Source organism: Pelecanus crispus, chromosome 6 (assembly GCF_030463565.1).
Source record: "Pelecanus crispus isolate bPelCri1 chromosome 6, bPelCri1.pri, whole genome shotgun sequence".
Lineage (NCBI taxonomy): Eukaryota > Metazoa > Chordata > Aves > Pelecaniformes > Pelecanidae > Pelecanus > Pelecanus crispus.
Window position 1 is genome coordinate 24576739 of NC_134648.1, and position 14252 is coordinate 24590990.

The 14252-nt window shown below is 43.0% G+C and overlaps 1 protein-coding gene across 2 annotated transcripts in view; it reads left to right on the plus strand.

The window, feature by feature from the left end:
* The first annotated feature begins 432 nt into the window (after positions 1-432).
* The window catches only part of PRR5L (proline rich 5 like), a 33169-nt gene continuing 19349 nt past the window's right edge, over positions 433-14252 (plus strand). For both annotated transcript variants that reach the window (XM_009480982.1, XM_009480983.1), the window contains exons 1-3: positions 433-602; positions 1983-2063; positions 5154-5202. In XM_009480982.1, the coding sequence (XP_009479257.1) occupies positions 433-602; positions 1983-2063; positions 5154-5202 (300 nt within the window). The remainder of the gene's footprint in view (positions 603-1982; positions 2064-5153; positions 5203-14252) is intronic.

Below are 14252 nucleotides of genomic sequence, written 5' to 3' on the forward strand. Positions count from 1 at the left end.
AGAGTTTAGACGCCTCTGTTCTTGCATCTCTGCTAATTGAAATGGCAAGAGAGACCATGCTTGTATTTCTGGCTGGCTGTGTTCGGTCATTGTGTAAGGGGCAAGATGGGAAGGACGGCTGCTGTTGAAGAACTCCAGAAGATTTGCCCGAATTTGCTGTTAATGGGATAGGATATTTTCAGCCCTCCTTTCTCTGTCTTGCTCTTTTCCTTTCTCTTCACTTTGCAGGACTGCTTCAATTCCTTCATTGTCTTGCAGTGTGTGTCAATGTCACAACCTGATGCTGGATAACTGCTAGTCCAAGGCTGACCCTTTGCTTTTGCTGCAGGCTGAGTCCTTTGGTTTGAAGACTTGTTGACATCACTGAGATTGACGCTTGGACCTTCAAGAGAAGAGACTTTCTGACGGCCTTGCTCTACTCCACCTGACCCTATGACTGGAGGGTTCACCATAGCTCCATCCTTTGCTCTCCAGTTCCACAAGATGGGTTCATTCAGAAGGCCCCGACCTCGCTTCATGAGCTCCCCTGTCCTCAGTGATCTGCCGCGGTTCCAGGCAGCCCGGCAGGCTCTGCAGCTCAGCTCCAACTCTGCCTGGAACAGGTGAGCAGGACCCACCTGGGCTGAGCTCTTGCCCTGCAGCAGCCCTGCAATAATGGCTGTGTGTGTCTGATCTTTGTGCTTCAGCCCATTTATGGCTAAGCTCATCTACTTATAAGCATGCATGAATTTTTGGTGTGCCCAAGCTTTGCTGGCATTGAAAGCCTCCATGGAGGTGAAAAAATTAGATCTAGTAGATTTCAGCCTTGTTTTTGGCCAATGTTGTTCAGAGGTACTGTCTTGAAGTAAAACAGAACTGCTCTTTGTTAAGAGTTTCATCTTTTAAGTACCGTTTAGGAAAACACATTCCTGGTACTGTAGTAAAGGTCAGTTTCTTAATGCACAACAGGCATTTATTTGCATATTATGAAGCTTTTACCACAGTCAAGTTCCTCTGACAACTGCTAAGCTTGTGGCTTCTACCAGCATTTCCTATTGACAGCCAAATCCTGTCTGCAGTGTGTGTCATGCAGCAATGGCAACTGGAAAAACAATGTCTAGGGTGAAGAGTGAGATGTCCTGATCTGATCTAATGGTCTGCTGCCACCAAAAGTGGGTGTTCCCACCTTCCCTTCTGCCACCTTGCACCAGCTCTGCACTCCACTCTCTTGCTGACCTAGCTCAGCTTACTAATGTTGCACAAAAGTAGCCCAGCGAAAACATCACAGATTTGTGCCAGGAGAGTGAGCTGAGGTCTGTGAAGCATGCAAATGCTGTAACTGGAGGGAATGCCCATTAAGGGAATGACACCTCCACTTGTTAGCCATGGCAAGCCTTTAGACCTGCTAAACCATCTTGTGTGCTGTGACTTTATGACTTCCACTGTGCTGGTGAGATTTAGAAGATCCTCCAACAGCATCTTTCAAGCATTAACAGGGCTTAAAGTTGAGTCTGGCTGAGGTGATGCTGGCTGCATAATGTCTTCCAGCACAGCCAGGGTTCTGCTAGATGCTGCAGATTGGGTGGTTCCTGCTAACATCACTGGATAATGCAATGTGATGTGTTTGGCAGATATTGCAAAAAATCTATGTCTCCTCATAGCAAGTAGCCTGCAACACACAGCAGAGATCCCCTAAACAGTCGTGTTAAAGATATATCTGGTGTGAACATGTTCTTTGTGAACAGTGTCCCTGTAACACCTTTCCCTCACTTACTCTAGGCACAACTTGAGGTTGGTTCTGCTCTATCTCCCATGAGAGATGTAGGTAAATAAGAGTGATGATCTCCAGGGGAGAAGGAGTGGAAGTATTTAAGTGCAATTAACCTCTCCACCCCATTATAACTGCTCAGCTTTTGGCAGCTAGCTGACATTGCACTCTGTGTTAAATCGTACTGGTGGCTATTATTTATGGATGTTGTACTGTCTCATTTCTTTTTTGGCAGTGTTCAAACAGCAGTGATAAATGTGTTCAAAGGGGGAGGCTTGCAGAACAATGAACTTTACACCCTCAATGAAAATATCAGGTAGGTTGCTGAAAAGCATGAAAAGGGATTTTTGTTGCTGCTTGTTTGGTGTTTGCTTGGCTTTGTTCCCCTGCAGAACCACGGTTAGAGGATATTGGTAGGAGGAGCAGGGATCAAAGCAAATTTAAGCACAGCTTTGGAATTTCAGGCTAACTTACTTCTATTTTGCTATTGGGTGGAGTGAATGGCATGGGGCACTTGGATAATGTTTCTCTGACTTGTGTGGATGTGTAGCTTTGACAAGGACAGGATGTATATTGACTTGGTTTATAAGGATTTTGTCCCGTCCTAGGGAGTTTACCTCTTCTGGCTGTTTTTTACACATTTTTTTCAGGCATTTGTGATGGTAGTAACATCTCTTTTCTAAACCCAAGCTTCTCAGAACCGTGGAGTGTTTAAAATGAAAGCAAAACACAGCATTTCATTTAAAAGCTTAATGTTCACATGATAATTGCAGAGCAAGACCTGAAAATACGAACCCTAAAGATAAAAAACCTAAAAGTCTAACAAGCGTTTTCTAACACTGATACTAGTGATGATTAAAAGTATCATTTTTTTTAAGCAGGTTTCATGATTATCTGTGGTTTCATTCTGATTATTTGGAAAGTTTGGTTAGCAATAGATAGGACTGTAGAGTAGATAAAGAACAATTTATTCATGTCTTGCTTCCAAGTGCCGCTAAGAGGAGTATTGTCAGAGCTCATAGATGTAGTTCCTCTTCCCTGTCTCTTTCCCACTACAACCATAGTAATTCATCATGAATGCTGTCATATAGGTCTCTGCTTCTCTTTTTTTACGCCCTCCCTATTCCTATTGCATTTTTCCTGAGCGCCAAGATTCAAATGGCAATTTGGGCTAAGCATGTACTAAGTAGCAGTCTAAACTACCCCTTTCCCTACTTCCAAAATAAATGCAGCTTGCAGGGCACAAGACTCTGTCCTACTTGGTCTGGTCGCAAAGGTGAAAGTTTAATATAATTCGTTCTGAGAGCTGAATGAGGGCAGTGTCTCCTGCTTTAATCATATTTTAGTGTGCTCAGGTCAGAAGTCCTCAAGTTAGGTTTAAGTACTTGGAGCAGTCATAATTCTCCATGGGATAAGTATTTCTGTACATGAAAAGAAAAACAAATGTCGTAAGACTTTGGAAATACCCTAACCCACAGCCTGTTGGCCGAGTTGGGGACTGGCTTTGGGTTTTGTGACTCATCTGCCAGGCTGTTGCTTGCCATGGTGGATGCAACCTGTTTCCCCTCCCCAGTGCAAGCAGGTGCTCCTTCCTACCCTTGCAGGGAGGCAGCACACTGGGCAGAATAGCTGTGTTGCCTGGGCTTGGCCCCAGTGGCTGGACTGTGCTCTCTGCATGTTGGTTACTGAAGTGGATCTAGACTGTTGAGAGCCAGGCAAAGAACAGGAAATTCTTTGTGAACTGTGTATGCTTTTGCTGATGGTGGAAATTATCAAATGCAGTGCTTTAAGAGACTCACAGATTCTGCACAGCACTTAGTTATTTGACAGTGGGAAATGCAGGAGAGTTTTAAAGTAGGACAGTAATGACAGGACCAGGAGATGAGCAGGTGGTAACATTTTGCTCTGGATTGCTGCCACCAGATTTTTATCTTGCTGTGATTTGATATCATCTCACTGGATTTTTTTTTCCCCAACTGTTCTGAAAGTCTGTTGTCACAGCAAGAGGAAATATAAGAAATGCTGTCAGGAGATGGGATTTCAGGAAGCAGGAGGTGACCTGGCTGTGATTAGGAGGAGACCCCTCCCTTGGGTTCTGTCTAGGGTGTAAACCTCTGGTTGCTGGTCTACCTGCGTGAGGTGAAGTTCTGCTGTGGGCTGTCAATCAGCTGGTGGAGAGCTCCCTGGATTCTGCCGAAGCTGGTGGAAGAGCTTCTGGCAAATGGGCCCCCAAAGACTTACCTGGTTTATCCATCTCATAGAAATAGAAATGCGCTTTGAGATGGGCAGGGTGACTATAACCACTCTGAGAGAGAAAAAGTAAAGGCATGGTGGCATGCAAATAAATGTAGAAGTGTTACAAAATGGTTAGGGAGGAAAATTGCTGTCAAAATTGACTTTCAGCAAAGATTAGGAAAAAGTGGTGTAGTTTGTTAGTAAGAACCCAGCCTAAGAACTGGATGGTCCCTGATTCAAATGCCATTTTTGAGCACTCTTGATTATACTTCATATTGGTGAAAAGCAAAACTCTTAAAACAGCAAAAAAATGCAATGTTTTGCAATGGAAAGTGTTGGGTGCCTTTTAAATTTTAGGCAGAATGTACTGCTACAGTACAGAGAATTTATGCTCACAGTCACTGAAAGCTGAAAGTGCAAATGCTCTGAACTTTGTGAGTTGGTATTCTAATGCTTCTGATGTAAAACAATTCTGATTTTTATATTGGAGTTCTGAAATATAAATATGTATTAGAATTTAAAACTTTTATCACAGCCTGATTTAAAATCCAACAGATTTTATCAGATTTTATCAGAGTGGCTTCTGCCTGCATGTATTTAAAATGCCTCTTGTTAAATTTCTAGAATGTCTTTCTTGAAAAATATGCTGCTTTTTTTTTTTTTATTTATGTTAAATGCGGTAGTCATGGCGAAGCCGCAGCTTCTGCTTGTGTGTTTACTTCATTGCTCCTCTCCTTATCCTCCCACCTCTACTTCCAAGAGAAAAGTAAGTACAGCATTAGGGAGATATGCTATTTTCAGTGAAATCAAAGGTGGTTTTGTTTAAACAAAAAGCAGAAAAAATGATGACTTTCAAATTAAATAACTTTAAATTGTGTCCCCAACTTTCTCTGCATTCAAGCGGGTAAATGTGGTTTTTTGCTTGTTCTAGGTATATGGCTTATAAATAGAAGACTTCAGGGAAACTGTTTCATTGCTTCATAATTTGAGAATAGCCTTTGTGGCCATTGTAGAATATATACCTAAATGTAAAACAAATCCAACTGTGGCCAAAATGACATTCACATATACTCACATATCTTTGGTATGACTAGTAGTAAAGTGTGTATATACTTGTAAGAAATGGCGAGCAATGGCTATTACTTCATGGCTACATTCCTTCTGTCTACAGACGGCTGCTGAAGAGTGAACTTGGATCCTTCATCACAGATTACTTTCAGGTATTACATGATTTGCTTGCTTTCTTTTGAGGTTTTCTCTTTTCAGCTTTTTAGCCTATAAAAAAATTAAGACCCCTTTTTACATGCACGTAGCCTGCAAGTTTCATTTTTGTTTTGCTACAGAAGATGATAAAGGTACTGGACTTTTTTCATGTGGGCCATCTAGCCTTGGGAGTAATCGTATTTACGAGTGTATGTGCTAAATTAAGGCTAATCTTCCTTTGCACTTAATAAGGCTGCTAGTAGCCTGCCAAGGTCAAGAAGGAATTCCCTTGAACTTTTTAAAGAAGATGGGATACCTTTTCATAGTTTTTTTCACCCAATTTCTCTAGTATAGAAAATTCAGGAGTAGGTTTTCTGCAACAGGGGCCAGCAAAGGGGAAGAGAAAAGATAACAGCTGTCTGTTTGAGGGGCGGGGGGCGAAACACACATGACACAGAGAAGGAAGTCCCTATCAGCAGGAAATCAACCTAGGTGCTGTTTGCCTTTTAGTCCCACAAATAAAATGCAACCTGTGAAAAAGCGAAAGATGAAGGATGAGGAAATACCTGATCAATCACAAATGTGAATAAGTGTTATTGCCTTTTACTGATACTGTCCAGATAGACAGAGGTTCAAATGTAACCACGTGAAAGTGTGTTGGATGATTTTGAGAGAGAACTGATGGCTTTTTGTGTCATCAGTTGTTCAGTGCAGTGTTGGTTAAAAAAAAGGAGGCTGCTGAAAACAAGTGTTTTCTACCCTTTGAGTAAGAGAGAGGGACAAAATTTCAGTACTTTCTGAAGCAGCTGATGCTGCTGCATACCGTGCTAGTAGCTTAGAAAGGGGAAAAAGAAGACTAGTGTTGTTTCCTATCAGTATTACATTACACGACTTTAAAAAATCCCCCGCGCTGTGCTATCAAGTGAGAAGCAAACTCCTGCCCCAGGGGTAGTTATGTTTCACTTCTTTAGACCCTATCTGCACAAGTCATTTACTGGAAAGAGGTGGCTGCTGGTGCTGAATAGTGGGACATTTCCTAGACTGTGAGTGGGGTCTGGTGGCAGCCTGGCAGAAAGGCTGTGAGCCCGTAGCGTGAAGCGCTTGGTTTAAGTGGAAATCTGCTACTGCTACTGCTGATTTAAAAACAGGGAAATGAAAGTTTGCAACCAAATATATGTGGCGAATTGAAACTTGAAAGGTCTTGATCAGGTACCCAGGTACTACCATGTTAGGCATGGTGTGCAAGCCTGGAGTAAGCAGAAAATATCCAGGGACAACGTCATGCACCCGTAAGCCTGAACAGAGCATGCATTTGAGCATGGTCCCAAGGGATGTGAGGTGCTGACGTATGACTGTTATCTGTTTTTGAAAATTCAGAGTGTACTGAAAGAGGCCTGGGTGGGTTCCAACAGCTGCATCGTGTTGCTGTGCAAGAGGAGCCAACGACTGCTGGGGACCGGATGGCTCCTGGCACTGGGGTTTAGATGTGTTTTTCTCTTCCTCCAGACTATAAACCTGTCTATAAGCCAAACTATAAGCCTGTCATGGTCACACTGGGGCTAGTGGCATTAGGTGAGACTCCTTAGATCTCTTAGTAGTAGAGCTGATGACTGAAGAGACTGCTTAGACTACAGGCTGCTCACTGCTGGATACTGGATATCTGTGTTGCATCCTTCTTAGCAAGCCAAGGGCATCTGATCTTGTCCTGTGAGAAGGATATGATCACCAGCACTATTTTCTGCAAAAGCAGGAGCAAAAACTGTGCTCTTTCACCCTAATGGCAGGGCTGTGCTACTTCAGCCACAGGCCACAATCACAATGTAGGTACTTAGCACTGCCGAGAGAGTGGTGGCCTTTGCTCAGAGAGTGTGCAGTGCAAGGGCTTGGCTGTGTTCACCTCTGAGTTTGTTTTTCTGTCAGTCTGTCTGTTCACACTTGTGCAAATACCTCAGCGTATATGTACTAGTTTACCTGCAGCTGCTGTTCTCCCACTGAAGCCACTGGGACTCAAACTTAATTTCTGGGATTTTTTTTGCTCAGTGTTAAAAGGAGTCACTTGGCATCCATCAGGCTTAGCCTGAAGTAAAACTCTTGGTGCTGGCAAGCCATGACACAAACTGTGAGATAAAGGCTATTGTAGGAAATGTGCTTTTTTCCCCTCTGTGAGCTAAGATGCAGACTTATTTCTGATTCTAGACTGACAATGCGTGGCAGTGGTAAGTTACCACTCCCTCCTGAATGTCTTTACTCAAAAATCCTCAGGCTGTGGAGTGGGGAAAGACTATTCATGTGCCAAAGAAGGGCTGACAACATTATTTCATTTGTCTGGGGGTTCAGTTTCACTGCTGATGCCAGCTGATTTACAGCAATATTGCTGCCACCAAAATGAGCAAAGTTGAATCAGGCTGCTGATTTGGCTGAAAAATAACCTTGAAAGAGAAAATAAAGTTTCAGCTACTTCCTTAGACTTGTTGTGCTCACAACCTCTGACATGGGGGAGGTGATGGGAGTGGGTCACCAGGATGGAGAGGGGAGTGGAAGTGCATCTTTTGGCAGCGACTTCCTCCTCCATCTGTTAAAGCCCACTGAAAAGCTATCCCAAGAACCAAGTTTACTATTGTCTTCAATTAAAATGGACACTGAAGGATCTGCTCTCATGTGTAACCAGGCAGTTTTAAATATCCTAGCAGCAATCAGAGCAACTAACTGGATCATGTAATATTTAGATGTGATAAATTTACTTAAATGTTTTCCGCAGCACTTGTAACAGGAGCCACTGAAATAATTTTTAAAATCACATTTTCCATTGTTTTAAGAGTTCTGGCTCTTACATTATGTATATTTTATACAGACACACACACAATTTTTCTAACCACTGAATATTTAAGACTAAAATGGAGCACAGCTTTTATAGTGAGACACATCTACCTTTGCAATCAACTTGACTTGATTACTTACAAGTCCTTTTCACCAACGCTCATGCAAATTATCAGTTTTTAGCTCCTGAAGTTGCTAAAGGAATGTTTAGGAAATGGATGGGGTTTAGGCAGATTTTCTCTGCTACCAAACTGTCATCATACCAGAGTTAATGAGTCTGTTTTGTATTTGAAAGATAAATGTAATTTCTGTAAGGGTTTCGGTGGGAACTCGTGTTTCATTCTGAAGGAGATTTGTGTTTATAAATCTGCTCTTCTAGCAACCCTATTAAATATACAAGCCATCTCCTTGGATCAGAGTCTGAGTGTAAATGCCAGATAGCTGGGACTTGTAATATTTGCTGCAGATCTGCCTTAAAGCAAGGCTCCATGCTCCATGTTTTCCAGTACTGACTTTGCCCATGAACCGATCCAATAGTTTCCTGCTGCTGAAAAGGGGCACTTTGTACCCACACCTCTGCTCAGTAATCCAGCAGGGCACCATCTGCTATCACTGCTGGAATAGTTGTCTGGCGGACAGCTGAACAGCAACAGGGAGGAATCCTATGACCATGGAAGGTAAAAGGCTGGGATTTGGAGGAACAGGTTGTATTGGTGATTGGGACTTCTCTGGGGCAGCTGTGAGATTTTTCAGATAAGCTCTCTTCATTTTCTTGCGGTCTGACCCTCATGGTTGTGGAGAAAATTTTTGAAATGTAAAACTAGTAAGTGTTGATAAATTGATGCATTATCTTCCTGATTCTGCAAACAGCCTGAAACAAAACCTTTGGAAAGGATGAACTGTTTCTTTTCACTCTCTGAGGGCTTGAAACTCACAGGGTAAAATGGAAATGCTAGCTATTTCACAGCTAGCCACTTTAGCAGAACTGCCCAGTTTATGCACATTAACTCCAAACTGTCTCCTCCTGAGGCAGAGAGACCTGCTCCCTTCCCAGGCACTGTAACCTCTCCCAGCACCCATGGGCTGCAAATGCAGAAAGTCAGATGTCTGGAGTTGTTGCCTCTCCAGCCTGACGTCCACTGCCTGTGCTGGCAGAGCTGGTAGGTGGGGGGTGGCGAGTGGACTGTATTTTCTCATTTAATCCAATGAGAGCTTTGATGTCTTAAAACCAGAAGCGAAGCTGTTACATAATTTCCAGCCTGTTGCAGTGGAGAACTGTGGGAGGCGACAAGGCCTGACTCAGAATTAGGCCCAGCTTTCTGTTTGTATGCAAAACCATAGAAACTGCAACATGCAAGCACCCATGTCACTGGGGTGTTGAGCAAAGTCAAAATAGCAAGATTATCATCATGGATAGCTGCGAAAGTAAGCAGCAGCAGCGACAAGGCAGGCCCAGACCCAAGCCAAAACTGATTTTGTCCTCTCCCTTTAGAGCGGTCAGAAGTGGGACTGGTGAACCTTCCTGTGGTCAGAGTTCCTCTCACTGTAGGTTGGCTGGCTGTGCAAGGTGGCTGCAGTGGTAGGGGGAAACATGCACTCCTCCCTCTACTGTAGCACTGTAAAGCTTTTGCTTAAGTCCCTGCTGCATGTCTTTCTGGGACTCCAGCCTATCCAACAAACACCTCTCGTGATGCTTTGCTCTCCTTTGAAAGACTGCTTTGTAAAGCCATGCTAACAGCTGAAAATGCCGCATGTCCCTTTCTCCTGCTTAGTCAAAGAGAAAAACCTGGTGCGTGTGACATTTCTTTCCTTGACGCCAGGTTTCTATTTTTACCTGTTTCGCAGCAAGGCAAGCAAATAGTTGTGTGGGATATTGGAGTGACGGTTATTGCTGGATAAAGACAGCACTAGCTCTTCTCTGGCCAAGTGCTGTCTCATGTCTGCTGCCAGGGGCTGCAGCAGCTCTGCCACTGCACAAGGGGAGATAATTCACACTTGTGTGATTTGCAGAGCTCAGCCATATGTCTGCGATACTCTTTTGGGTCAAGCTGGTCTTTATTATTGGATTTCTCTCCTCGTGGGCTAGGAACCCCTGTTCATGCAGGACTGCTAATTATTTCTGCTTCATCTGGCACTTTCTAGGACTGAACTTTCATGGAGTAGCTCCAGAGACTCCATAGCAACTTCCCAGCTTCATTATCATGGATGGGGTCACCCGGCAGCTCAGCCCTGTTACTGAGAGCCGAGCAGAGGACCTAGTCCTGGGTGGCAGTGGCAGCAGGAACACCTGCTTTCAGGTCCTGCGTGCATTGGCTCTGTAGACATGCGTGATTCACTGGAAATTGTGCCTGGTTGCTATCACTCAAAGCATAGCGTGGGACAGTGTGCCATGCCCTGGCTAAGCAGGGCTCCCATCTGGAGCAGTGACTCGCCAGTGCAGAGCTGGGAGCCCCAGCTACAGGATTTTTCCATAGCTGCTGCCTCACTGGCGCGTTGTGGTCTAGATCGTAGCAGTGCTGCCTACTCGGTCTGCTGGGTCTGCTCTCCTTCTTACTCTCCCTGCCTCACTTTCTCTCTTTAAGTGGGCTTCCTTTTTTATCTGTTTTGAACAAAGCTGTCTCTAGAAGAGTAATTTTAGGATGTTATTTCATATTTATCTTGCAATTTGTTCTCTATGTAGGATTGAAATGATCTCTCTGCTTCTGTCACTATTTCCCCTCTCTAGAGAAAAAAAAAGGATGGGGGGTATGCTCCATGTATGAGATGCTGCAGCTCACACAGATTTGCATCTTGTAAAACACTGCCAAGAAGTAGGTAGGTGTTTGTGTGCAACTGGCAATAACTTTGTAGAAAATACTTGCCAAATAAGTTTGGTTGATGCTTTTTTTTTCTCAAATTAACATCAAATTATCCAAGAAACAGTGGCTATGGGCATGTAGAGCCTCTAAAAGTGTGATTTAACACTAGAACACAAAGCCTCAGTTGGCTAGAAGCGGGGGCTGCATTTAGGAAATGCTGTAATGTGTAGTAGAAAAACTGACATTTTTTTTTTTCACCCAGCAAAATAGGGTCAATTATTTTGAGTTTGCTCTGGATCAGTTTACTCCTGTTCCAGGCTTATGTTTCTGTTTGATCACCTAGTATTAATTCCTTAATTTTAATGTGGCTTTTTAAAGGCATACTGGCCATGTTCAGCTTGGAGACATGAAACAAAACCAAAATTTGTCTGTAATTAAATGGGTGTTTGTGTGAACCTTTTTCCCCCCCCAGGAGCAATGGCTTCTTGGGAAATAGTAATATTTTTTGATTAGCAGGAGAATCCCTTTGTGCCTTGCTACACTGCAGAGACATGGCTTTCAGATGACATGTGAAGTTGCCTGTGATGTCTTGAACCTCCTTGATGTTTTCTGTGGAGCTGCTGCCAAAACTACTTAGCTGCTTTTCGCCACCCTTCTGCTTGAATGTACCACCCACAGCAGAGCAAGCTGTGCTAGTGGCAGGGCCATTGCCCCGAAATCTTTCCGTTTGATTCTGCCTGGAGGCTGTCACCATGACCAGGTTGCTGGCAGAGTACTCCCAACAAGCAATATCTAATTTGCCTCTGGCAAAGGTAGATGTGTACCAGTTTGCCTGGAGCATAGTGGGAGCCCACACAGGAAGGGCGTCCATAGGGATGACCAGCTCCTGACAAGGTGGAGGGAGGGAGGGAGAAGGTGCCCATCACTGCTGGCACCACTGCTTTGGGAGAGGAGCCCTAGCTGTTGTGCCTGGGACAGCTTCCACCTTCAGTCATTGTGCTGGGGGAACTGGAACTGCTTCTCTGGGCTTGGATGGAGAAACTTACCTCAATTTCTCTAACAGGGAAGGGGAAAATGTCTGTGCTGGGAAAAAGAAGGAATTACCTGGAAAGTGTCTACATTTTACAGCATGGCTTGTGACTGCCTTCAGATTTTTTTTTATTCCCAATGATTTCAGCGCAGCTTACTTTGCAAGAGTAGTAAGCACTCACATGTTGTGGGAGGGTCTTTACTGAGGAAAAAATGAAAAGCGATTTTTCTGGAGCTTTGGATCCTGTCTTCCAAAACTCAGGGCATTTGAAAACTTACTTAAAGGCTTTCTCTTAGCTGCAGTTCTTGGTGGTATACCTGAAACAGCTGTTGTGGTTTTCTGCACTGAGAAAAGTAGGGAGTTTCAACCTGCGAGATTTCACAAGCTCACTTCTATCTACTGCAAAACATCTCTCTCCAAAATTCTCAACTGCATGTACATGTGGGGGGTTAACTTGGGGCTTTGTTTCTCTGCAGTGCATGCTTCACCATAGTGACAGTAAGGGCAGGTTTGCAGCACCTGCAATGAGTGTGTAACACCCCATGGTGTCCCAGCAGCAAGGTGAGGACTTCATCCTGGGCATCCAGGAAAAGCTGATTTGGGGAGGGGAGAGAATAACTGCATCCCCAGCTGGCCAGGTCAGCTGTAATTACAGAGAAACAGAACGTGGCAGCTAAACTTTTTCAAATAAATGTGCCCTTCAAGCTCACTTGGTGTGAGTCTTTATCTGGTCTTACTTGCAAATAAAAGATTTATTTCTCCTCTTAGCTCTGTGCCTCTGTGTTGCCTCTGGCAACCAGGGATAAAGCAGTAAAATGGGACTTGTAATCTAGACAAGGTATGATACAGACCTCCACTGCAGCTGCATTTATTAGATTATATTGATTTGTCAGCAAACCCTATAGGGTTTTTTAACAAAAATTTACCTGTGTGGATTGATCTGAGGGGGTAATGTTTGGATTGAATCCATTTCTAAGCCTGTGACTTTAGCAGAAAAGACAGATAAGTAAAACTTCCAGATATTTTTAAGATGGGGAGAAGAGAAATGAAGTGTGGTTGTTGGTTTTGTTTGTTTGTTTGTTTTAAAGTCTCTCTCTTCCACAGGAAAAGGGAAAATTTAAGAGAATAATTCAAACATCTGCAGTAACTATATGGAGCTAAGCTTTTCTTTTCAGAAACCTAAAGAATGGTATGATGCAATCTATTTAGCACATGGAATTACTGATAATAGGTTCATAAGAGCACTATAAATTCTTTACTACAGGGTAATGATTAATGTATCTATTTTTAGTAGATGGAACTGTGTTGCCTGTAAAGGTGTACAAATGTGTATTTTGTTTGCTGACATAGCTGTAAAATACAAGAAAAATCCCTCTCAAAGTAGAAAGCACCAGTAATACTAACTTACAAGCAAAGTAGCTGGGAAATTGTATCCACAGTGCTCAGGAAGCATATGTGAATTGAAACCTAATGTTCTAGTGCAGATAGAGAAGGAATTAATATTTCTTGAGAGAAACAGAAGAAAATAAGCATGACACCCTCATATATATATATATACTTTTTTATTATATAGTGTTTAAAATGACACAGTATTAAAGACAAGCTGTAAATTTTCTCTGCAATATATGAGAGGTAATTACTTGAGCTATAGGTTGAAAAATAAAGAATTGAGGTACTTTATTAATAAACTGAAAGCATTTGGAAGGATTAAAGTGTCTGTTTGGTTTTTTCCTGGAAAGTCTTTTTTTTGTTGTTGTTGTCCAGAGCCTGACATGTGTACTCATTTATTTCTGCTGAACAAATCTAAAACTTGAATGGAGATCCCAACAACTTGATATTTCCCTCTAAAGCCTATATTTCTGCTAGAGAATCTTTGCAAAATAGTCACTTCCCATTAGTTGATAACAACATTTGGAAAGGTTGCAATTTTTTTTTTTATCATGTGAACATATTTATCCAACTTGCTAATTGCTGCTGTCATTGCCCAGGTGAAAATGTCTCCCAAGCCCATTCTCTTTGCAGCTTATCCATCCTTTGGCAGCCTTGTTCCTCCTGCACTCTGCTGGGACCTCTGGCTTTCTCTTTCTCTCAACCCTAACACTCATCCTAACCGAGTGACACAGTAACTCACTGTAAGCTCACCCTAACTGAGGAGTGACAAAGCCCCCCTCAGCCATTACAAATTTCTCACTGATAAGTTCCCTTTGCTCCCTGAAACTTTCTTTGGCAGCCCTTTGTCATGTTGGTGACGATGAATAAATCAGAAAATAGGGTTCTGCAGGAAAAAAAATTAAATTGTTTTATTGGGGGGAATTCCAGAGTCCAAAAAACTGCAGAAAGTCAAATTTTTTTCAGAATAAATGTATGGCTTTTTGGCTGAAACTGTGTAAGTTGTTGTAAGCAGGGTGAGATACCACAGGTC